General features: G+C 38.4%; 4 protein-coding genes across 4 annotated transcripts; 3 read left to right on the top strand and 1 right to left on the bottom strand.

Moving 5' to 3' along the window:
* The first annotated feature begins 1286 nt into the window (after nt 1-1286).
* Nucleotides 1287-3079, top strand: LOC143453215 (sialate:O-sulfotransferase 1-like). The gene is made up of 6 exons (XM_076954406.1): nt 1287-1527; nt 1640-1683; nt 1930-2041; nt 2150-2325; nt 2439-2637; nt 2854-3079. The coding sequence occupies exons 1-6, from the start codon at nt 1316-1318 to the stop codon at nt 3077-3079; spliced, it is 969 nt and encodes a 322-aa protein (XP_076810521.1). The 5' UTR covers nt 1287-1315.
* A 99-nt stretch (nt 3080-3178) lies between these two features.
* LOC143451716 (sialate:O-sulfotransferase 1-like) lies at nt 3179-3763 on the top strand. Its single transcript, XM_076952434.1, has 2 exons — nt 3179-3363; nt 3528-3763. Exons 1-2 carry the CDS (start codon nt 3216-3218, stop codon nt 3761-3763), a joined length of 384 nt encoding a protein of 127 aa, XP_076808549.1. The 5' UTR covers nt 3179-3215.
* Nucleotides 3764-10449: 6686 nt separating this feature from the next.
* On the top strand, nt 10450-15770 carry LOC143453209 (sialate:O-sulfotransferase 1-like). Its single transcript, XM_076954398.1, has 8 exons — nt 10450-11054; nt 11193-11236; nt 11499-11610; nt 11708-11883; nt 13612-13810; nt 14031-14263; nt 14383-14589; nt 14753-15770. The coding sequence occupies exons 1-8, from the start codon at nt 10867-10869 to the stop codon at nt 15136-15138; spliced, it is 1545 nt and encodes a 514-aa protein (XP_076810513.1). The 5' UTR covers nt 10450-10866; the 3' UTR covers nt 15139-15770.
* LOC143453206 (uncharacterized) lies at nt 15757-22211 on the bottom strand. Its single transcript, XM_076954396.1, has 12 exons — nt 22121-22211; nt 21830-21987; nt 21305-21444; nt 20251-20389; nt 19978-20041; nt 19818-19868; nt 19127-19199; nt 18690-18837; nt 18522-18586; nt 18234-18278; nt 17654-17774; nt 15757-17573 (listed from the first exon to the last, which is right to left on the bottom strand). The coding sequence occupies exons 2-12, from the start codon at nt 21942-21944 to the stop codon at nt 16384-16386; spliced, it is 2151 nt and encodes a 716-aa protein (XP_076810511.1). The 5' UTR covers nt 21945-21987; nt 22121-22211; the 3' UTR covers nt 15757-16383.
* Nucleotides 22212-23340: the final 1129 nt, after the last annotated feature.

Genomic DNA, 23340 nt, shown 5'->3' on the forward strand with positions numbered 1-23340 from the left:
TAGCAATAAAGGCCAAACGCTACAGGCGAAACATATTTAATGCAGTAAATATTACCAGCTCTTTAATAATTTTAATGTCCTTTCTCATTTTGGCAGTAGACATTATTTTTTGAAGCTATTAGAATAAGTTCAGTAAAATTTTAATCTAGTGATGTGCTTTCCCCCGGTTTTAGCAATATACAGTAACCTGCAATTAACAGACAGTTAGCAAATGAAGATGCACTCGCATCGCTAATTCTTAGGAGTATTGCCTCCTTGAACCGGAAACGTGCATTCGTTTGTTCGAGCTAGGTTGAGGTTCCGCTAACGGCTAGATGAATATAGCAGTCAGTTGTTAAGAAAGTGAAGGATTAGCGTTATAAATGTGCATTCTCAATATGAAGTAACAATTAACGCTTTATGTGTGGGGGTTATTGGTTGTGTTTACCAGATGTTTGCCGTTTTGGTTGTGGTTAGTTACCTTTAGTTAAGATGGAAAAACATTCAGAAGTGGATTGCTAGCGCTCCAATTTAACTAGGCTAATAGACAAGAGCTCTGCAACTCTGAAACAAGAGCATCACTCAGCCCACATTTACAGGATTTACAGGTTACAGGATGCAATATGCGGCCCATTATATTTTGCTTGAAGGCCCACATTTAGGCCGCGGCCCACAGTTTTCCGACCATAGGTATAGCTCAAACCTAATGGAATTACAGTCGCTAATTTCAGTTTGCCGAGGCTACTTTCATTCTGTACATTCTGCTTCCAGTTCTAACAGGTTTATTTTCGGTATTTACCCTTACGTCATCACTGTGCACTGATGTTGAGTTTTCGTGTAGATGTCGGTTGAATTTTTGGTTGGACGATTGGGTTCGCATCTTGTCTTATGATTAATGTAGCTCTAGGCTTCATGCATTCAATTCTTTGGTGGTCTCTTGTAATGCTGGATCCTATTATACCTTGAACGAGACTGACGTAGATTTGATAGACTGCATTCGAAAACGAAATATTAGAGCCAAGATGCTATGACAATCTTCTTATCGGCAGAAATTTGTTGTTGATGTTTTACCCATCTTTTATATGCTATGACCAACCTAGAGAGCTAGTGATGTGTATAACATAATACTTGTGAAAATAGAGAGGAAGGGAGAGGAAGAGAGAGGAAGAGAGAGGAAGAGAGAAGAAGAGAGAGTTTAATATTGTATGTTGCAAAAAAGCAGCGTAATTTGTTTTCAAACAAAATTTTATGCCCCTATAATAATAAGCTTATTTCTCTAATTAATTTTCAACCAATTGTAGATTTTCTAAGTTTGCCAGAAACGAAACAAACACACATGGCATCTAAACCTAGATGCTCGATGAAAAGGAATGTTACGATGTTGAAATGTTGGAATGTTATGATGTTGAAATGTTGGAGCAGAAGAAAAGCTTTATCAATCATCTGCATTCTTGCCATGCTTGTATGGTACAAGGGTTACTCTGCGTTCATCGCAACATCACAAGACAGCATCTTATCAATGCACATTGAAAGAACAAATGAATTGACGTAATAATTCCTAATAGTTATATTAGATGTATTGGCACTGCACCTAATTACTATTGATACACTGCACGGTTACTCAAACAATTAAAGATGAAGTCTTTTTATGTTTTTGCAGTGAATTGGAATTATACCAAATGAAGACGAACTTTCATTGTGAAGGTAGCAAAAGATGAGAACACATACAGACAACATAAATACAAAAACAACAGCAATCAACTTGATGCTTGTTTGCGCTTGACATCATTGCTCACAACTACACATAAGCATTGAAAATGATTTAATATAAGCAAAACTTTACAATTTAATTTGGAAATTTTATGAGTGGCAAAACATCTTTGTTTAGGTCTTACATAAGAGCACATTTTAATATTTCGGAGTAAAACAAGTAATGAAACATCTTTTTAGTAAAAACTGTTGGTTGTTTTCAATGGAAAAAGTCGGATAAAGAACCCACTCTATCCTTAACAAAATTCAAACTTTTAACTCCTAGCTGGTGTTTTTCGTTTTGCTCGTCCAGGTAAAAGATAAAATTCTAGATGGCCTAAGTCTGTTTTCTGGTCGCTAACGGGTTCGCTTAAATAGATTTGATTTTATATATCTGGAATCCTTTTCAATATTTATAAAGATCTGCAAACTACGCTGGTTTAAAATCCGGAGACACTTGCATTTGCGGACAGGAAGTGACGCAATTTGCCCAACTCCAGTACACAAATTGCCAAACTCCTTGCAGTGGAGGAACAGGAACATGTGGTGATGGCGACGCTGTTCAGGTTTTCAGAATCGTATCTCCGTGTTTTACAGGTGATTGAATTATTTCATTTTTTTTTTCTGGGAACTTGCTTTTACTGATTTTATTGCTGGACAATGCAAAATCAATATTTTATATTTTTATTTCGCATATCAAACATATTTAGGACATAGCATTCCCAAATCTGTTGAAACACCAAGATGGTTGGGTTGCTTTAGCCCGATTTTCAAATTTGCTGTTGATAATAGCATCCACAGAAAAAACCTCACTGCAAGTGACTGCATACTGTTCTGTAATATTCAGGAATTACCACTGGCAACTCTGGATGGCAGAAACTCATGCATGTGTGGTCGGTTTAATGAAAGGTCAATTTTACTTCTAGTATTCAAATTACTTGAGATATATTCATTCTACTGCATTAGAGTAGATTGCTGTTGCTTAAGATAACGTTTCTGGAAAGAATATGCTGTCTTCTAATCTTTGCTCTTCCTCGGTGTATAAGATAATATTTGAAACTTAAAAATGTTTGGAAACTAACACCATGGAAAATACGCTTTGACTTTTTTGTTATACTCCTTTAGATTTAATTTGACGAACAAGATAAATTGCACTCAACCACACTGGAAAGTTTATCGGACATTTTCCGAGGATGCAAGGTGCGACAACATCCGACTCCTTCCTCCTGCGAATTACAACCAAACCGTACTCACTAGTTTTCTAGGATCTGGAAACACTTGGACTCGTCATCTTCTCGAAAGAGCTACTGGCATTTACACTGGAAGTGTTTATGGAGACAAATTATTATAAAAATCCGTTATCAACAACTTTTACTTTGTCATGTTGATGCAAAAAGACATTTTTAAAATTATTTTCGCATGTTGTAGGATTCCTAGCTGAACCACCCGAGATCTCGAAGGTCTGCAGTGTGGTTGTCAAAGATCACATGCTAGCCAAAAACACAATGTCGTCATATCAGTCTGCAATTCTCATCATTCGAAACCCGTACGATGCCATGATCGCCGACTTTAATCGATTTGCATCCGATGGACATCACACTGCAGTAGTGAGCGAAAAGCGATTTCAGTCAAAAGGTAAATACGTTGAAAGGGTCAGGACGCTATTTCGTCACAAAAAACTTATCAAAGTTTTAGGTTATGTCATTTGTCGGGACTTGTTGTAACGCCATTTCTTCATAACATTATTTCAAACTTTTTGCTTTATGTTTACGTCATGTCCGTTGTCATTCTGTTCTTAGAGTTCGACGCTCACTTCAAACGTATATCTCATGTATGGATCAATTTGATTCGAAATGTGGTTACGAGTGGAAAACCATTTATCATAATTGAATTTGGAGAACTGGTCAACGATCCCATTGCTGCAACACTGAACATGGTCGAGTTCCTGCAGAAGCACACAGTGATATCACCAGACCATCTACATTCTACAGCAACGTATTCTCTGTCTCAGTCAACAACTGAATGGAGAACATAAAAGAAAAAAACGTAAACTCACCTTCGACCCATTTACCAAGTTGATGAAGGAGAAGTTAAATCGTGATATATCTTCATAGTTTAATCACAATCACTATAGTTTAATCACAATATTGGTGAAGCAAAAAAAGATACTTAGATAAAGTATTGTGACTTATTTTGCTGCCGAAATACATAAAATGATTTTCGACAAAAAATCTAGCGTAATTAAAAAATTTGATTATGGACGAGTTTTTTATTTATATTTAATTTTAGCTATTTTTTGTTAATGTCTTAAGTATAAAGCATGTGCTTGTAGGAAAACACTCTCCCAAAACTCAACACTCGCTCACAACCGCACTGCAAAATTTCGAGATCTTGGATAGCTCGGCTAAAAAGCTTGTAACAAGCAAAAATTTGTGTTGAAAATACCACTGTTTACTAGTAATTGTCACCGGTTTCACAATAAGCAAAACGTTCAGAGCAGTCCTTGTATCTAGTACCATGTCGCCTATAATTCCACTATGATAAACAAATTTCACTCGAAATGTGTAAAATCAGTCAAGGCCCGTTACTGTCTTTCTCAGTTTTGTCAGTTCTGTGGCAGTAATAGTGCTCGCTAATATACCGGTAGATGGTGTCGTACCACAACATAGAAGCATTAATACAGATGATTGCTATTCTTATTTCATTTGGTCGTCAGCAGATATGCGCTTTTTGTTGGGCTACCTTCACCTGTACATAAATTTGAAGAATACCCGGAAAAGAGTGTTTGGCAACCTTCGTTTTGAATTCGTCAGGTGCGGTTGGTATTGTTTATTTCAATTCTTCATTCTTCTAAAAAGCTAAGTTGGGTTTGTATGGTCATGTTTTTATGTGCTCTTCCATCGCAACCGGAGCCGGATTCAGACCCAGGTAGGCCTGGGGCTAAAAGATATCAAGGGGTCTATGCGAAATTTTGTCTCAACCATTTAATACGAAACAAAATACGGACAGATTATTTACAAACACTATTTTCCCAAACGTGTAATAAAAAAGCCTTGTTAAAATATTTAACCAACACATTCTCTTTAAATCACATTTAAAAGCTTCGATTGTTTAAGAAAGCAAAAACATTATATATATATATTGGTTATAATGGGTTTAGGGAGTTGAACTGGTGGCTAATTGGGATCAAATAAATTACGTTGTTCGACGACCTAATATTTTTACAAACCAAGGTGTTTGTTTGCTAAAGTTTTGTGTGCTGCTCTGCACTCTACTGAGCGTTAATATGCACGAAATCTTCCTACAGTTCTTTTGTATTAGCTGTTCATTTAATCGAGTGTGGTGCAAAGCAGCCCAGCTTCACCGTGCTCTATCTATGAAAACCACGCCCACGAGCCGAGTTCAGTTTAACAGAAGACAAGAGATGTTCAAGATTTAAGATTCAAATAAAGTTAGTTTTACAAAACAAACATGCAGGTTTAACAAATGGTAGTCAAACTGAGTCAATTATAGGCTGCACACATGATATGGTATTTTTCATGAGTTTTTTAAGTCGCCATTTATGAGTTTGATTGTGATGGCATAATGAGGCTGCCATACATAGGTCGTGTCTATCTTCTTCCTTCTGCGAGCAAGTGTGGGTTTAGTAAATACGATCCATGTTGTTTCCTCTTAGTGTCATATTCGTTGGAATTTTCAAGGAAAACGACAAAATGGAAACGGTATTACACGCTCTGTAGCAAGGACTCGAAAACGCCTAAGACGGTTCGCTCCTTACCAATGAGCGAAATATCGTCAAGTAAGTCACAAAAATTCTTTTCAGTCCAAAAATGACAAAGGTAGGCAGACAGGAGGTACGACGTTGAAGGCGGATAACTGTCCACCACAAAGAAGGCAATATCGGTTCCTGGAAGAAAGGAAGTTGAGTTATGTTACTTATATATTAAAGTTTAAATGATATTAAATTTATGTTATTTTAGATATAATATTATATTATAATTATACTATATTATTAATTAATAATATTATTAATATTATATTATATGTTATATTCTATATTAATATAATATTAGTTGAACCATGACGTCATATTAAGACGTCTGGCTGCTCTTGAGCGAGCACGAATTGTTCCAGAAAGGTTGTGAAATGGTGACAATATCAACATCTGAATTCTCAAGGAAACCAAGAAAAGGAGGTCGCACCCTTTCTTGGTTCTTAGAAACCTTTACAAAATGATGTGAAACTTTCCTCCAAAACCAACAGTTTCTTTTCTTGCAGGCAAACTATTTGTGTTTAATTTATGAAAGCTATTTTTTTGAGAAAACGTAGATTTTCTGAGTGAGCCAAAAGCTCCAAATATCAACGACCACAGTTTGCCGACCACTGCTCTTACCTAATGGAATCGCTGTGGTTAATTTAAGTTTGCCGACGCTACTTTCATTCTGTACCTTCTGTTTCCAGTTCTTACCGGACCATTTTCGGTATTCCCCCTTACGTCATCACTATGCACTGATGTTGGACTTCGTGTTGATGTCAGTTGTCCTTTTGATAGGAAGATTGGGCTCGTATCTTGTCTTATGATTAATGTAGCTCTAGGCTTCTTTTATTCAATCATTTGTTGGTTTCTTGTATTGCTGGATCTTATTTCGCCTACAATGACACTGACGTAGATTTGATTGACGTCATTCCAAAAGGAAATATTAGAGCCAAGATGCTATGACAACCTTCTTATTGGCAGAAATTTGTCGTTAATGTTAAACCGATCTTTATCAATTATATGCTATGAACAAACTAGAGAGCTAGTGATGTGTATAACGTGGTACTTATGAAACGAGAGAAGAAACCTTTAATATATTGCTGAAAGCCTGCGTTATTTGTTTCCAAATGACATTTTATGTTTCTTTATAATAATAAGCTTATTTCATATTTCATGTAATACTCATGAAAAGAGAGAGGAAGCCTTTAACACTATATGTTGCTGAAAGCCTTGTGGACACAGATGGTTTAAACTTTAAAGCGACAACTGTCTAAATTAAATCGGTGATGTCATCGCGCTAAGCTCAGTTTAATAAGACTCAGGCACCTTTATCTCAACACAAACTATGTCGCTAGCAATATATACATCGTGTTGTCACACCTAGTTCGCCACGTTTTAACCGGCTGGACATTTTATCCAGACCAACATTTTAACTTGAATCGGCGGCTGAGGAAATTTTCTTTTAAAAGTTTTGTGATACTTAAAGATATAAACATATGAGGACAATGAAGCAAATATCAAAATATTATGCACTACCAACAATTTTGTTTCTTCACGCACGTCCCTAAACGTGTGGTGAATAATAAACTGTGGCAATTTCCTGTTTTATGGGATGATGTACACGATTTTCATGAGATAAGTATAAGCGTTCACTTACGAGGTTTTTCCAGGTCTAAGTTGAACTCTCTACAGTCTATTATACAATTTACTGTTTCGTGATGTTATTCTGGTCTTTAGTGAAATTGGAATATATTACGATGACAACAAAATGGACATTTATATAGACATACTTTTTCGAGTTAATAGGAAGTTCAGTAATAACAGAATGCTGATTGAGGAAAGCTTCACGGCCAGTAGATATGAGACTCATTGAATATAGCCAGAACAAGGCAAGCTATATTTTTGCAGCCACCACCTACAGTACTGCATAGTTGTGACACAAAATCAACCGAAAAACAACTGGTGGTTACAACCAACTGGTTGAATCTTCTTGTAAGTTTTACAAATTTATTTTAAGCCTTGTCTCTTGCCTTACTAAAAAATGCCGTCGGATTTGGTGTACATGTTGCTTTCTCTTGGACTCCCAATTTTGCGTCTTATTTCTTTTTCAAGTCAAGTCTCTGTATCGCCGAGTCCACTTTCTCTTTGACTGCGTCCGACGTAGACGCAACGGACGTCATTCGAACAATAAATATTACAGCCAAGATTCTATAGAACAACCCTATTATTGGTAGACCCTTCGAATTACACAAATGGTTAAACCCATTGTCAATTACGAGCAACCAATTCAGTCAGTCACCAATGTAGCTTAAAAGTAAGCGTAACGTCGATAGAAAGTATTTTTTCATAAATGTAATACATTATACTGTATTACAAAGTTGTTCTGTGAGAAAATTTTCATTACCGTTGATGTTTAAATTTATTTTCTACCTTATTAGGTAAGCATTAGTAAGTAAGTAAGTAAGGTGAGGTAAGGCTAGGGTAAGGTAGGGTAAGGTAGGGTAAGGTAGGGTAAGGTAGGGTAAGGTAGGGTAAGGTAGGGTAAGGTAGGGTAAGGTAGGGTAAGGTAGGGTAAGGTAGGGTAAGGTAGGGTAAGGTAGGGTAAGGTAGGGTAAGGTAGGGTAAGGTAGGGTAAGGTAGGGTAAGGTAGGGTAAGGTAGGGTAAGGTAGGGTAAGGTAGGGTAAGGTAGGGTAAGGTAGGGTAAGGTAGGGTAAGGTAGGGTAAGGTAGGGTAAGGTAGGGTAAGGTAGGGTAAGGTAGGGTAAGGTAGGGTAAGGTAGGGTAAGGTAGGGTAAGGTAGGGTAAGGTAGGGTAAGGTAGGGTAAGGTAGGGTAAGGTAGGGTAAGGTAGGGTAAGGTAGGGTAAGGTAGGGTAAGGTAGGGTAAGGTAGGGTAAGGTAGGGTAAGGTAGGGTAAGGTAGGGTAAGGTAGGGTAAGGTAGGGTAAGGTAGGGTAAGGTAGGGTAAGGTAGGGTAAGGTAGGGTAAGGTAGGGTAAGGTAGGGTAAGGTAGGGTAAGGTAGGGTAAGGTAGGGTAAGGTAGGGTAAGGTAGGGTAAGGTAGGGTAAGGTAGGGTAAGGTAGGGTAAGGTAGGGTAAGGTAGGGTAAGGTAGGGTAAGGTAGGGTAAGGTAGGGTAAGGTAGGGTAAGGTAGGGTAAGGTAGGGTAAGGTAGGGTAAGGTAGGGTAAGGTAGGGTAAGGTAGGGTAAGGTAGGGTAAGGTAGGGTAAGGTAGGGTAAGGTAGGGTAAGGTAGGGTAAGGTAGGGTAAGGTAGGGTAAGGTAGGGTAAGGTAGGGTAAGGTAGGGTAAGGTAGGGTAAGGTAGGGTAAGGTAGGGTAAGGTAGGGTAAGGTAGGGTAAGGTAGGGTAAGGTAGGGTAAGGTAGGGTAAGGTAGGGTAAGGTAGGGTAAGGTAGGGTAAGGTAGGGTAAGGTAGGGTAAGGTAGGGTAAGGTAGGGTAAGGTAGGGTAAGGTAGGGTAAGGTAGGGTAAGGTAGGGTAAGGTAGGGTAAGGTAGGGTAAGGTAGGGTAAGGTAGGGTAAGGTAGGGTAAGGTAGGGTAAGGTAGGGTAAGGTAGGGTAAGGTAGGGTAAGGTAGGGTAAGGTAGGGTAAGGTAGGGTAAGGTAGGGTAAGGTAGGGTAAGGTAGGGTAAGGTAGGGTAAGGTAGGGTAAGGTAGGGTAAGGTAGGGTAAGGTAGGGTAAGGTAGGGTAAGGTAGGGTAAGGTAGGGTAAGGTAGGGTAAGGTAGGGTAAGGTAGGGTAAGGTAGGGTAAGGTAGGGTAAGGTAGGGTAAGGTAGGGTAAGGTAGGGTAAGGTAGGGTAAGGTAGGGTAAGGTAGGGTAAGGTAGGGTAAGGTAGGGTAAGGTAGGGTAAGGTAGGGTAAGGTAGGGTAAGGTAGGGTAAGGTAGGGTAAGGTAGGGTAAGGTAGGGTAAGGTAGGGTAAGGTAGGGTAAGGTAGGGTAAGGTAGGGTAAGGTAGGGTAAGGTAGGGTAAGGTAGGGTAAGGTAGGGTAAGGTAGGGTAAGGTAGGGTAAGGTAGGGTAAGGTAGGGTAAGGTAGGGTAAGGTAGGGTAAGGTAGGGTAAGGTAGGGTAAGGTAGGGTAAGGTAGGGTAAGGTAGGGTAAGGTAGGGTAAGGTAGGGTAAGGTAGGGTAAGGTAGGGTAAGGTAGGGTAAGGTAGGGTAAGGTAGGGTAAGGTAGGGTAAGGTAGGGTAAGGTAGGGTAAGGTAGGGTAAGGTAGGGTAAGGTAGGGTAAGGTAGGGTAAGGTAGGGTAAGGTAGGGTAAGGTAGGGTAAGGTAGGGTAAGGTAGGGTAAGGTAGGGTGAGGTAGGGTGAGGTAGGGTGAGGTAGGGTGAGGTAGGGTGAGGTAGGGTGAGGTAGGGTAAGGTAGGGTGAGGTAGGGTGAGGTAGGGTGAGGTAGGGTAAGGTAGGGTAAGGTAGGGTAAGGTAGGGTAAGATAGGGTAAGGTAGGGTGAGGTAGGGTAAGGTAGGGTGAGGTAGGGTGAGGTAGGGTGAGGTAGGGTGAGGTAGGGTGAGGTAGGGTGAGGTAGGGTGAGGTAGGGTGAGGTAGGGTGAGGTAGGGTAAGGTAGGGTAAGGTAGGGTAAGGTAGGGTAAGGTAGGGTAAGGTAGGGTAAGGTAGGGTAAGGTAGGGTAAGGTAAGGTAAGGTAGGGTAAGGTAGGGTGAGGTAGGGTGAGGTAGGGTGAGGTAGGGTGAGGTAGGGTGAGGTAGGGTGAGGTAGGGTGAGGTAGGGTGAGGTAGGGTGAGGTAGGGTGAGGTAGGGTGAGGTAGGGTAAGGTAGGGTAAGGTAGGGTAAGGTAGGGTAAGGTAGGGTAAGGTAGGGTAAGGTAGGGTAAGGTAGGGTAAGGTAAGGTAAGGTAGGGTAAGGTAGGGTAAGGTAGGGTAAGGTAAGGTAAGGTAGGGTAAGGTGTTCTGTATTTTCAGTACATTCTGCTTCCAGTTCTTACCAGTTTATTTTCGGTTTATTTATTGACGCCGTCATACTCTAAGCTATAGCGGAATCGCTGTCGTTAGTTTCAGTTTGTCGACGCTACTTTCATTCTGTAAATTGCCGATTGCTCGGTTGACGTCTTTCGAAGAATAAATATTAGAGCCAAGATGCTATGACAACCTTCTTATTGGCAGAAATTTGTCGTTAATGTTTAAATTATCTTTATCAATTATATGCTATGAACAAACTAGAGAGCTAGTGATGTGTATAACGTGGTACTCATGAAATAAGAGAGGAAGCCTTTGACACTGTATGTTGCTGAAAGCTGCGTTAATTGTTTTCAAATAAAATTTTATGTCCATATAATAATAAGCTTTTTTCTCTAATTAATTTTCAACCAAATATAGATTTTCTGAGTGTGCCAGGGACCAAAACCCACACATGGCATCTAAACCTACAAGCTCGATGAAAACGAGTCTTATGATGTTGAAATGTTGGAACAGAAGAAAAGCTTTATCAATCATCTGCATTCTTGCCATGCTTGTATGGTACCAGGGTTACTCTGCGTTCATCGCAACATCACAAGACAGCATCTTATCAATGCATATTGAAAGAAGAAATGAATTGACGTAAAAATTTCTAAAAATGACATTAGATGTATTAGCACTGCACCTAATTGCTACTGATATGCTGCACGGTTAACCAAAGTATTTAAAACCTGCTGGATTTAAGTCTTGAAATGATGAAGTCTTTTTATGTTTTTGCAGTGAATTGGAATTATACAAAATGAAGACGAACTTTCATTGTGAAGGTAACAAAAGATAAAAGCACATACTGACAACATAAAACAAAAACAAGAACAATCCACTTTATGCTTATTTATTTTACCTAGCGTTCTTCACGAATACACAAAAGCAATAAAAATGATATAGCAGAACTTTTAAGTTCACTTTGGGAATTTTGTGAGACTTTAAAATGTAAGATATGTAAAAGTATGATGTTTAAACTTCGTCTGATAACGTTTATTAAAATTGTCATTTAAAAGTGTCATTGACAAGTGTTTGCTTCTTTAGTACATAAAGTCGGATGTTTCCAATCGAAAAAGTTGAATGTAGAAACCACTCTATCCTTAACGGAATTTAATTATATGACACACAACTGGTGTCTTTCATTATGCTCGTCCAGGTAAAGAATAAAATTCTGAGCAGCCTAAGTGCCGTTTTCTGACCGCTTAAGCGGGTTGGATTTAATATATCTGAAATCATTTTCAATATTTATAAAGATCTGCAAACTACGCTGGCTTAAAATCCGGAGACACTTGCATTTGCGGACAGGAAGTGACGCAATTTGCCGAACTCCAGTACACAAATTGCTCAACTCGTTGCAGAGGAGGAACAGGAACATGTGGTGGTGGTGATGCTGTTCAGGTTTTCAGAATCGTATCACCTTGTTTTCAAGGTCATGTGACTTCATGTTTCATTTATGAAAAATTATCACTACGTAACACAATTTTTGTTTGGCTACTTCTTTGAATGCCCCTGTATGTTTTTTTGGGTGCTGAGTTCAAAAATCCAGTTATTTTTGTCGTACCATCGTTACTTTTTGAGATATTCAAACTTTTTTTTCATCTGATGTAGCAATTTGTGCTCTACTATCGCAGTAGATTTTAACTCAACATCAAAGTTCTGTTCGGTTTATTAAACGCAAAAGCCAGTTTAAAAACGTTACTAAGGAAGGCTTGAAGATAAATGTACAGTAACATTGTTTTTTTTAAACAGTAAGAGTCATTCAAAAATGTACTTTTGAGTGAGCCTTTCTTTTTTGACCACTCCTGTCTTGCCTTACCGAAGACGAAATGTAGTCTCTCATCATTGCACTATCCCAGCGGCCTTTATATCGTTTTTCCATTGGCTCAATATCCTGATGAAATCTCTCACCATTCTCCTCACTGAAGTCACCAAGATTTTCTCCAGATCCAGATGGGAATATAAAAAATGAAGTTTGACAGACATGTGACAACCCATGTTCTGGTAACTTTTAATAAGTTTTTCCACAAACTATTTGTAATTTCGATTCCTTTTATTTCCCAAAAATCCATCAACCACTCTACGAAATGTTTGCCACGCTTCTTTTTCTGTTTCATTCATTTTTTCTTCCAAGCTTTTACACTTTAACATTGTGTTTATCTGAGGACCAACAAATATTCCTCCTTTTATTTTGGTAACTGATAGTCTGGGAAAAATTGAACGGATTTCTTGAAAAATTGTCTCTGAAAATGCAAAGCTTTGACAAACTGTTTTACCAGAACTAAGTCGATATAAAGTGGTGGTAGTAAAACTTTTTTCCAGCTTACAAAAGGCTCCCTAATAACGTTGTACATTCCTGGGGTTAGTTTTTCCCGTGTCGGCCAATGAATTTTCTCATGGTGCTCACCGTCAGCTCTGGTATTCCACAAGCACAAAAAGTAAGAGTATTTTGTGTATCCACCCTGCAGACCAAGCAAAAATCCCAACATTTTAAAGTCACCACCAACATACCGTTTAAACTGAGCTAACTGATTTTAATGAGCAGTTGCTTGACGTTTTTGTACTCTTCTTTCATCTGTAATGAATAAGCAAGTGGAATTGATGGGTATATGTAGCCATTGTGAAGTAACATTGCTTTAAGACTTTTGGTAGAACTATTAATGCAAAGCCGCCACTGAGTAGGATCATAATCTATTCCAAAAACACTAAACAGTCCTTCCACATCTTTACAATAGCAAAGGTCTTCAATAACATCAAAGTAGACAGAAAACTCCAAGTGCCTATTTCTGTTGGCAGTATCATCAGTCACACATGCCCATTCACTTCCTCAAGTAAATAAGATGTCTATTTACAACATCATAATGCTGATAGACACAGATCATAGCAATCATAACTGCATAAAAAAAACCACAGTTAACGAAAAATTATAAAAAACGAAATTCTTTGTATCTTGTTAACGATCGATGATAGAAAAAGTCTGATAGCATTATTGGAATCAGCGCTTAAAAATCATACAGAAACACTTAAAAAATGTAGCCAAACAAACTTTTTTTAAATTTTGTTACGTAGTTATCAAGGGCCCCATGCTTACATTGTCAATCATTTCCTAAACAACCAAATAATAACCAAATAACCAATTTTATCAAACAAAAGTATTTAGGACATGAAGTCTCTACAACTATCGAAAAATCAAACTTTTTGGGCTGTTTCTTTCCAAGTTCAAGCTCTGAGGAAGAAGATTACTCTTACAGGAAGAATCTTAGTCATCTTGATTGCATATTATTTTGTAACATGCAGATGCTATCGTTGGCGACATTGAATGACAAAAACGCATGTAAATGTGGTCAATTTAATGAGAGGTAAGTCTTTAAAATGTTATCTATGTATCGGAGCACGCTTGGCACTATGTTAGGTTGCTTTTATTTCCATTGGAGTTGCTGTAGTTTAAAGAGAGTTTTCTTATTACGCTTTCAAGTGCATGCTTTTACTAACCGTTGTTAAAATCTAAACCCTAAACAGTCGTGAACAGAAAAATTAAAAGATTGAGAATTTTTTGATGTTTTTGGTCTATTCCTTTAGATTTAATTTGAAAAACAAGATAAATTGCACTGAACGACACGTAAAAGTTTATCGGACATTTTCCGAGGATGCAAGATGTGACAACATCCGATTCCTTCCATCTGCGAATTACAGCCAAGCAATCCTCGCAACATTCCCGGGATCTGGAAACACTTGGACTCGTTATCTTCTCGAAAGAGCTACTGGCATTTACACTGGAAGCGTTTATGGAGACAAACGTTTGTACAAAACAGGTAAACATGAAAAATGCTTAGTTGTGCTGCTAGCACTGGACGTATCGCTTATTGCAAATCAGATGGTAGCTGCGAGAAAATGTTTGTGATTAAAACATGATTATTTTCGTATGTTATAGGATTCCTGGCTGAACCACCCGAGATCTCGAAGGTCCGCAGCGTGGTTGTCAAAGATCACATGCTAGCCAACAACACAATGTCGTCATATCAGTCTGCAATTCTCATCATTCGAAACCCGTACGATGCCATGATCGCCGACTTTAATCGATTTGCATCCGATGGAGATCACACTGCAGTCGTGAGCGAAAAGCGATTTCAATCAAAAGGTAAATACGTTGAAAGGGTCAGTGCGCCATTGCGTCACAAAAACTTTTTTAAGTTTTAGGTTATGTCATTTGTCGGGAAATGTTGTATGGCTAATTTTTCGGTGAAACTTTTTCAAACTTTTGCTTTTTGTTTACGTCATGCCCGTTGTCATTCTGTCTTTAGAGTTCGACGATCACTTCAAACGCATATCTCATGTATGGATCAATTTGATTAAAAATGTGGTTACGAGTGGCAAACCATTCATCATAATTGAATTTGGAGAACTGGTCAACGATCCCATTGCTACAACACTGAAAATGGTCGAGTTTCTGCAGAAGCACACAGTGATATCACCAGACCATCTACAACAACGTATTCTCTGTCTCAGTCAACAACTGAATGGAGAACATAAAAGAAAAAAACGTAAACTCACCATCGACCCATTTACCAAGGTTATGAAGCAGAAAGTTAATCACGATGTCGGTGAAGCAAGAAAATTACTAAACGAGCGAAGCGTTGATTTTTTGCTACCAAAATATGAAAGGGAAGTTTTGCAAGAGTTAGTATAGATAAAGAACTTGAATGAGTTAGAATTTGGTCAAAAATTTTATATTTTGGTTTTAACTTTACAGCTTGAAAGCGGGTAAATAATAAGTTAAATGATCAACAAACATGTTTTTAAAAGTCAGCACATTTTTTTGTGAAATTGGGAATTATCATTTTGTCCTTTATGTGGTGTTTTCGTGTGCAAGTTTGTTTTAGGTTAATATTATTTGAAACTGCTTTGAAGGTTGCTTACAAAGCCGAACTTTTGTCAAACGCTTGTATTTTATGGTTGAATCGGTTTAATCTTATAAATTAACGATATAATGCAACAAATTAACAACACTGGAGATTTTTATTACGTATTCACAAAAATTTATCACTAACTCCTATTTTTATATGTAATCGTCATGTTATTCTAACTTTATGGTAAGCGATAAATAATTTTGTAAAACACCGTTCTTAAACCTTCATAGTAATCTACTGTACATAATTATATATCTCATGGCTTAGGCACTTTGTAGCATGATTAAAAAATAGACTGACGTACAAAATCCGATTTTCCAATCAATCTTTTGAACCTTGAATCAAATTGTTTAAAACTGTTCTATCATGGACGATGATTTTCAAAAAGTCATAACTTCAATTTGACCCTTAAAAGTTGTGTAAATAATTATATTACTTTAATACAAGTATTACCTTTATTACATTTTAATTAAATATTACATCATATTACACTTTGTTACGTAATTGAATACTACAATGGTACGAACAAATACTAAAATTGTACAAGAATATTATCAAACTTTATTCCATCCAAGCAAATTGCTCACGATCAATGCTTAATTTGTCTATATTTGTTCAAAATGCGTTTTATTGCAAACGCAATGTTAAATTATCAAACATTTCATGCCACGAAGAAGTTGCATTGGAAGTCATGATAATTTGAAGCGATTTTGTTACAGCAGAATGAAACAAATGATATACAAAATATCCATAAATTTACAGTAGTCGAAGCTTTAAAAAAGCGGCTCACGAATACGTAGCTACTTTGCAGCAATGTTTCCAAGCATACAGGCATATCTTTGCGCAGTGTACACTGTACAATATGGTATGTATAATGTCCAATACGCCATCTTAAACGTTTAACCGCGGTTTTCCCGAAAATGTCCGACCTCTGTCTATTAGATGCGGGTTTCCTTTACCATTTTGCCGTCACCTTGTGTTATTGTCCACCATTTTAGTCGCGTTAAATTGGCATTAATAGCAAATTAAGTTCGAGAAAACACAACAGCCATTGCCACTACACCTGCAATAACTAGCGTAGCGAACATGCATAACGTTACGAGGATGACGAAACTGTTTCGGTCTGCTGCTTCTGCGACCCGCTGCAAATTATTTTTTGGTTTCGATGAAAACGTTTCATCATTTCTTCTTTCTTCCGCGTAGCTTCTTTTCGTATGCTCAAGAGCTTTAGGATCAAGAACAGTGTAATCTTTGAAGGACACATTTTTCTCAACATCCACCTCCGCTCCTCCTGCTCCTTTGCTCTTTTCATCCTCGGTGGAACTTGATCGACTCAAGCTCCGTCTTCCGTCCACTTGATGTGATTTGACTTCTGGTGCATCCATCGTTGGATCCATATTGGAGGAAGAAGTTTTTTGTTTTCTGATAAATTTTGTCGGACTTGTATAGATGTCACCTGACTCGCCCATGTAACGAACAACATCATTCGTTGGCTCCAAAGAGATCTGAGAGGATCCGACGCTCTCTTTTCCATCCTCCTCCGTATTTGCAAAACTCAGAAGAGACCGAGGGTCATCCGATCCAGAGATGCTGCAACGTTTGATGTGAATCGGATGAGGCTTCGTCATGGAAGCGGCGCTGGAAGTGGAAGAGAAAGATGATGATCTTCTCGACAGCTCTGGCGCGTCACCTAGCGCTATTATTTCCACTTTCGGCCTCGATATTTCGCTTTCTTGAGCTTTAGAACAAAGAGGGATTATGACGTTGGAGTTTGGATGAGAAGAGCGGAGGGTGGTAGGCGTAGAGGAGGCAATCGCATCTGACACAATTACAAAGGATTCATCGGGATCATCTTCAGGATAATCAATCATGACGTCATCGTAGCTCTTGTACGTGTTTGCTTTTTTCATGATGACGTCATTATCGCTTAGGTCGAGAATGCGGTTTTGTTCAGTGACATCACTTGTCATAGAAGTGTTATTGGAAAGAGAAATTGTTTTGTAAGAAATTGTTTGGTAATCTTCCGTCGATTTGGCTGAGCAGTCTCTCATATCATTGCCGGTGGTCGAAGACGCGTCATAATAGACGTCATCCATGTAGCGGGTATGGTACATGACATCCGTGACGTCATGATTTTCAGCGTTAAGGACGGGATGGTCGTCTTCGTCTTTTAAAGCGCTTGTGATTGGTGAAGTGTGGTCTAAATCGATTTTATCTGTAACAGAGATGTTTTATTGACGACACCAATGAAACATTGTCACATCAAAATGCAAAGTTCTTGTTGCATGGTCGTACCGGTTAGATTAGGTTGGTTGGATGCGAACGCTTTACGGTCTTCTGCGTTTTCCACTTTCGACCTTGTAGTATCCTCAATGGGTAACAAGGCGACACTATCGACAACCACCATATCATTCATCTGCAGTACAAGATATATCATGTAAGTTTAGTCTTGCTCAAGTCTGTCATAATCCTTTCACAAGGTGCCTTTGTGAGAATTAAGCCTGGTGTGTCAACCAGTTAACAAAACTCTACAAACACTCTCACTCTGTAAGAATGAAAGAGTTTAATCAACGCTTTGTTCTGTGGGCAAGACTAAACACGTGATTCTGTTTTTTTATTCAAACGTTATCTCTTCTGGAAATCATGAACCTTAAATTACTACGAAAACTCAGATTTTGATAATTTTATCCGTAAATAACCAGCCAAGCGTAAAAGTAACGAATGCTGAAGAACAGCTAAAAACCAGAGCCTAATTAAACGCATTTTTGACACAGTAAATTGTCAATGATAGATAGATGTCTATGTCTACATCTAGATGTCTATGAGTCTATGATTCAGTGATACATTTACGTTTCATCAATGGCTCGTTCTTTACCTCCTCTGTTACAACCTTTTTCTCTTGGCATCCAGTGTTATTTCCCTGAAAACAAAAAACCAGTTAATTTTCTGCAAGAGTGCGCACATGTTTGCAAATATTTCCTCGCCCTTGCGCGGCGCCGTGACAACCAGTTTTAAAGCAACGTATTATGTGCTACAGCAGGATAAATGATGTTTTTTCCATTTTATTGCCAAACTGACAATGCCGACTTATTTCTGATGCTTAAAAAGCTACAAGTAACGTTGATATTTTGCGATGTCCTTTTCATCAGATGTCGCTTCGTACCTTTTCCAATTGATTTTGTGTTTTCTCTGAATCCAGCTGTTTCTTGATGCTTTTTCTGGCTTTGGCTACAAAATACAAAAAAAATTGAACGAATGGTTTCTTTCATAACAGTTACGAAACAATTAGGAATTAAAATTCTAATTTGCATCTAAACATGTCAATGCTTACCTAAAAGCAGACTATTGTTTCGACAAAGTTTGGTGTTAAATGAATCTTCGAGTTTATTAGGGTGAAAAGAGAATGCCTCGGATTTGTTTGCAGGATTTGCTTCTGGAACGGGTTTTGAATTCGTTTCAATGTCATCGATTTTGTAACCCTAAAAATAATGCCAAAATAACGGAAATAAATGAACAATTTCCTGGAAACTATTTACTAAAATTACTTCTTGTGTGACCTTCGGCAAACAGCCGACCACAGAATATAAGTTAGTTGCATTAAAGAGATACAGCCGATGCCAATGCCTGCAAACAGCTGGTAGAGACGTCATTGGCATAACAAAGATAATTATGATGATATTTCACGGTAAAAGCGATATTTTTAGATGTAATGGCGAGGTCTGCAATTTTTAGAATCAAATCCGCAAAGCATTTTGAACAAATTCAAACCTGTGACATTCTCGATGACGTAATTTCCTCTTCCGGGTTTCTCTGGCCTTTTCTCGGCGAATTCAACTTAGCTCTGAGAAGAAAGAGTTCATGGTCATTCACACTTGAGTAGCATAATTATTCATTAATGCTGATAGTGTTGTGGTTATATAGAGGCTGTTCGGCCAAAATAAGCCCAAGCTGAAGCAACGGATCCAAATTAATCTTATCAAAGTGATCGAAATTAAGCATTAAACACATGATTTGCGATCCCAAAGTTTTTGTCGTGACGTCACTGCATGAACCCTTTAGGGGGAGTCGGTTTCGCGTTAGGAGACGCGTCTGTCAGCTTATTATACAACAGCAGGTTGTTTATACTATTACATCATAGAACAGGTACCAAACTTACAGGCAAATCTATTCCTCATAAGACCGCTTTAGAAATATGAATTTACATTGGGACAAACCTTTGTCACCACCAAATAGAACGATTCGGTTTAATTGACGTAATTATCAAACTTGACGTAATTTTAAGTGGAAAGTCGGACTTTCGAAACCTGGTAGTTTTAGAATCACGCTTTCGACGAAAACATTTTACGATACTTGCAAAGGTTAAAGTAAAACTGTGACGATCAGGGAACTCGTCAATGAAAAACCGCCGCAAAATGCGAAGTTGTAAGCACTTGTGGTATTCAATGATTTGTAAACTCACTCTTCCTGTTCAATCTCCTCCTTGATCATCTCGGGAGGTTCTATTCCGTATCTAAAGTAAAAATGACGAGCTTAGCAATTCTACTTCAATCACAACCTTGGTCACGCATTATGACAAACAAGAGGAATACATACGTCATAATGCTTGGTTTTTATCTTACTTTGTGAAGATTTTTGAGAGATTTAGGAGACAATTGAGAACTTGCTTTTCGTTTCTCTGCAGCACTTGAAAACGTAATTACAAAGACGATTAAATATATGGCACTAACTCCACAGCGTTTCTGCGCACTTGCACAAACGATAACTCGGTCACTGGGGCTCGAGCGATGAGGAATCGTGGCCGAGTATAAGTCGTGGAAAGACTTTCCTCATTCCGAGGATGAACATTATCATACCATATCACTCTGCTGGTTTGCATGTGTTCTTGTACTCACATATATCTTCAGATTCGAAAAGCGTGATCCTTCTCACCCCGACCCGGCTGCAAAATGTCAAAAATTTCGAGATGTTGAGCCGTTTCTTAGCAACCATGCGAGCGTTGTCGCGATCTTCTTTAACTTCATCGGCCTCCAGCTGGTTCCCAAAACAAATTAAATTGTTTATGTTAAGATGGAGGTCTTTTTTGAAGTTATTAGATTACATATTGCGTCTATTTGTGCTTCGTTTGTACACGCAGGTTATACAATTAAGTCAATGACAAAAAACTCGTTGCAAAAAGAAAAAACACTGATGCAAGCTTTTCAAAGAGAGAATATTTTGGGCGTTGTTGTTGGTGTAACACAAAAACGTTTTGTGCTTGTTGTATCAACACTGAAGGAATTCGAGTCGACATTTTCAGCTGAGTGTGGGGTCACGTCACCGTCACGGTTCAGTTGCGGTCGTCAGATTAAGGGCAGGTTCGTTTGGTTGTGACGGCGATAACATTCTGTTTTGAGCGAGTTAAACGTGACAACTTACTCGTGTAGAAAAGATGGGTAATTTGCTCGTATATTAACACAAGGCGGTGTTTTTATTAAGTTATGTAAGTTGTTGTTATGTAAGTTATTAAGTCTTTACGAACATGCTTCATGGCCTACCTATAACTTTGCTTATCATCATCACGTTTTAGCTATGGTGAGCTACACGTACAATATGGTGGCATTGTCATATCGACCTGATCCTTTTCGTAGGACCAGACCCACTGTGTAGTCATGTTTAAAACCTGGATTAAAACTAAGCTGGAAAGAAAATTGCCACTTTTCATTAAACTTACAACAATTTCTTGTCATCGCCCATGCGTCGCATAGAATGTACAATACAACATACAATACAACCAATCATCACATACCAACAACTACTTTCTGTGTGTCTCCATAAATTTCTGAATCTTATTTATTAAGTTGGGTGGTTTAAAGGCCCATGTATGGCTTAGAACAAACAGCAATTCAAAAAATGCACTCACCAGTATGAACACCGACATAAAAAATCTTAACAATATTTTGCAAAAACCTGTTTCAAGTCGATTGCGATATCTTGGTCCTGTTCAGGGGCGGTGTGATACTTTATCATTTGGAGCGACTTTGCCAAATAAAGAAGCTTTTCTCCAGTGCCCAAGTCCCCCATCAAGTTATCCGGTGAAACATCCTCCCCTGAAACAAATTAAGCGTTTATAACCCGACCAATTGCAGTACTCACATTTGGTTCTTTTTCCATATCTTTAGGTTACTATTGATAAGGTTATGTAGCAAATAGTTTGGTATCGCAATTTTTATCTTCGGACTGAGGATGATCTTTGCATGACGTATTTCATTTCTTACCGATCGAGTCACAGGCACCAATGTTGTCTTTATCAAGTTACAATTTATTTACAATTTTTCCTTTTTTAAATTCCTCGAATTTGGAACTGTGTAGCCCGTCGAACAAAAGCTCAATGGTTATTTCCAGTAAAAACTAATGTTGATAAGAAGAGGTAAGAACGACACTTTAGTTATTTCAAAAGTTAATTCTAAAGTTCGTTCAGAATTCGACCTTCACCTAACATGCTTTTCAGCCAGACCGCCACCTCCGCCCTCATCGTCTCTACGTCCTGGATTTTGCTCTGGGACAGGTTCACAACTTGTTGTTCGCTGAAAGATTCTTCCAAATTCATGTTGCCAGTTCATAGAATGTCAATCCAGTAGCCTAACTATCACCTAAACGAAACATAAGAATCAGACTTCAACTAGAAACCCTACTTTTTTGTTCAGGTTCAATAACAAAATCTCTGTCATGTTTAACTTATTAAACGGCTAACCCAGACCTTTTACAGATAGAAGTAAAACTCACTGATGGGCGTTGTGCGATTACTGAGCGAAGGCAGAATTGTTTTGACGAGTGAAGCCGTAACCGATGAAGCGCAGCTGAGCATGAATCGTGCTGGACGAAGATAAAAACTATTTCCGTGAAAATTTTTGTTTTGTCCGACTATTGAATACCGCGATGGGCAACTTTCCTACACATTTGTAAGATTACCTCCATCCTTACTATTTTAAAAGAGTTTCATTCGAAAAAGGTCTCAGCTTTATTTGGCAAATAAGTTAAGGATGAATTCAGTTTAAAACAACATCTTGCTACGCGACGATTATGACGTCACTTATATTTGAGCTTTGACGAGCTTTGACGACAGCGGCGCATGAATAAAATACATCACTGCAACATCTTGGTTTGGCGCATGAAATCTGAGCAGAATAAAATCCCCAAAAGACTTCGTTTCACAGTGTGATGTTCATGATTTCGTAGCGCTCTAGAAGCACGGTAAGCACCTCACACGAAGTTGCGTAAGAAATCATCAAACGCTTCAAGCCAACTTGTATCTTCTGTGTATGGATTGAACTAAAATGATGTCATAAAAATAATTGTTCTTACAAACAGAGGTTGATTGCTGACAAAAGCTGAATTGTTACGTAGGATGTCTTTTTCACCGAGCTATTTTTTCTCTCAAATTACTGATCCCGCACAACTACAAATGCCACTAACCTTCGCTAACTAGACTACGATGCATATATCGGTGAGGCGCGCAGAAAGCGTTAAAATACAGACGATGGAAAACATATTTGAATGTGTTCCAGATAATAATAATCTATCTGATCCATCAACACCGGAACATATTTGTGGCCGTCCCTGTCGATTAACGACGTTGGGGCAGCCCCTGGAAACATCTTAGAGTCGTTGTGAAGAGATAATTGCCGGACGAAAACAAACGAACATCGCATATTAAAGCAATGGGAGATGGCGAGAGCTTTCAACCTTCACTGAAAACCTCTCACATCTAATTTTAAGCGACATTTTCTTCTCAGCAAGCACTTTTACAGTTATAGAACGGCCCAGACGTAAAAAAATCGAAACTGTATTTAACACATGAGTAACAGCGCAAAATGACAATCGAACGAATTGATTGTCAAAGAGTGCACGGGTGTAGTGCAACGGAAGAAATTACCTGTATTAATATATATTTGCTGTTGAGCTGTTCTTAATCCACGACAGCGGCTAACTTGATATTATTATAC

Source organism: Clavelina lepadiformis, chromosome 4, assembly GCF_947623445.1.
Source record: "Clavelina lepadiformis chromosome 4, kaClaLepa1.1, whole genome shotgun sequence".
NCBI lineage: Eukaryota > Metazoa > Chordata > Ascidiacea > Aplousobranchia > Clavelinidae > Clavelina > Clavelina lepadiformis.

Coding starts and splice junctions, on each gene's coding strand:
- LOC143453215 (XM_076954406.1), top strand. CDS start 1,316: ATGGCATCTAAACCTAGATGCTCGATGAAAAGGAATGTTACGATGTTG. Junction 2,042..2,149: donor TTTTCGTTTTGCTCGTCCAG/GTAAAAGATAAA, acceptor ATATTTATAAAG/ATCTGCAAACTACGCTGGTT. Junction 2,326..2,438: donor CGTATCTCCGTGTTTTACAG/GTGATTGAATTA, acceptor AAACATATTTAG/GACATAGCATTCCCAAATCT.
- LOC143451716 (XM_076952434.1), top strand. CDS start 3,216: ATGCTAGCCAAAAACACAATGTCGTCATATCAGTCTGCAATTCTCATC. Junction 3,364..3,527: donor AAAGCGATTTCAGTCAAAAG/GTAAATACGTTG, acceptor TTCTGTTCTTAG/AGTTCGACGCTCACTTCAAA.
- LOC143453209 (XM_076954398.1), top strand. CDS start 10,867: ATGGCATCTAAACCTACAAGCTCGATGAAAACGAGTCTTATGATGTTG. Junction 11,055..11,192: donor GAAAGAAGAAATGAATTGAC/GTAAAAATTTCT, acceptor ATGTTTTTGCAG/TGAATTGGAATTATACAAAA. Junction 11,611..11,707: donor CTTTCATTATGCTCGTCCAG/GTAAAGAATAAA, acceptor ATATTTATAAAG/ATCTGCAAACTACGCTGGCT.
- LOC143453206 (XM_076954396.1), bottom strand. CDS start 21,944: ATGAATTTGGAAGAATCTTTCAGCGAACAACAAGTTGTGAACCTGTCC. Junction 20,390..21,304: donor TCGCAATCGACTTGAAACAG/GTTTTTGCAAAA, acceptor TTTGGGAACCAG/CTGGAGGCCGATGAAGTTAA. Junction 19,869..19,977: donor CTCTCAAAAATCTTCACAAA/GTAAGATAAAAA, acceptor TTTTTACTTTAG/ATACGGAATAGAACCTCCCG.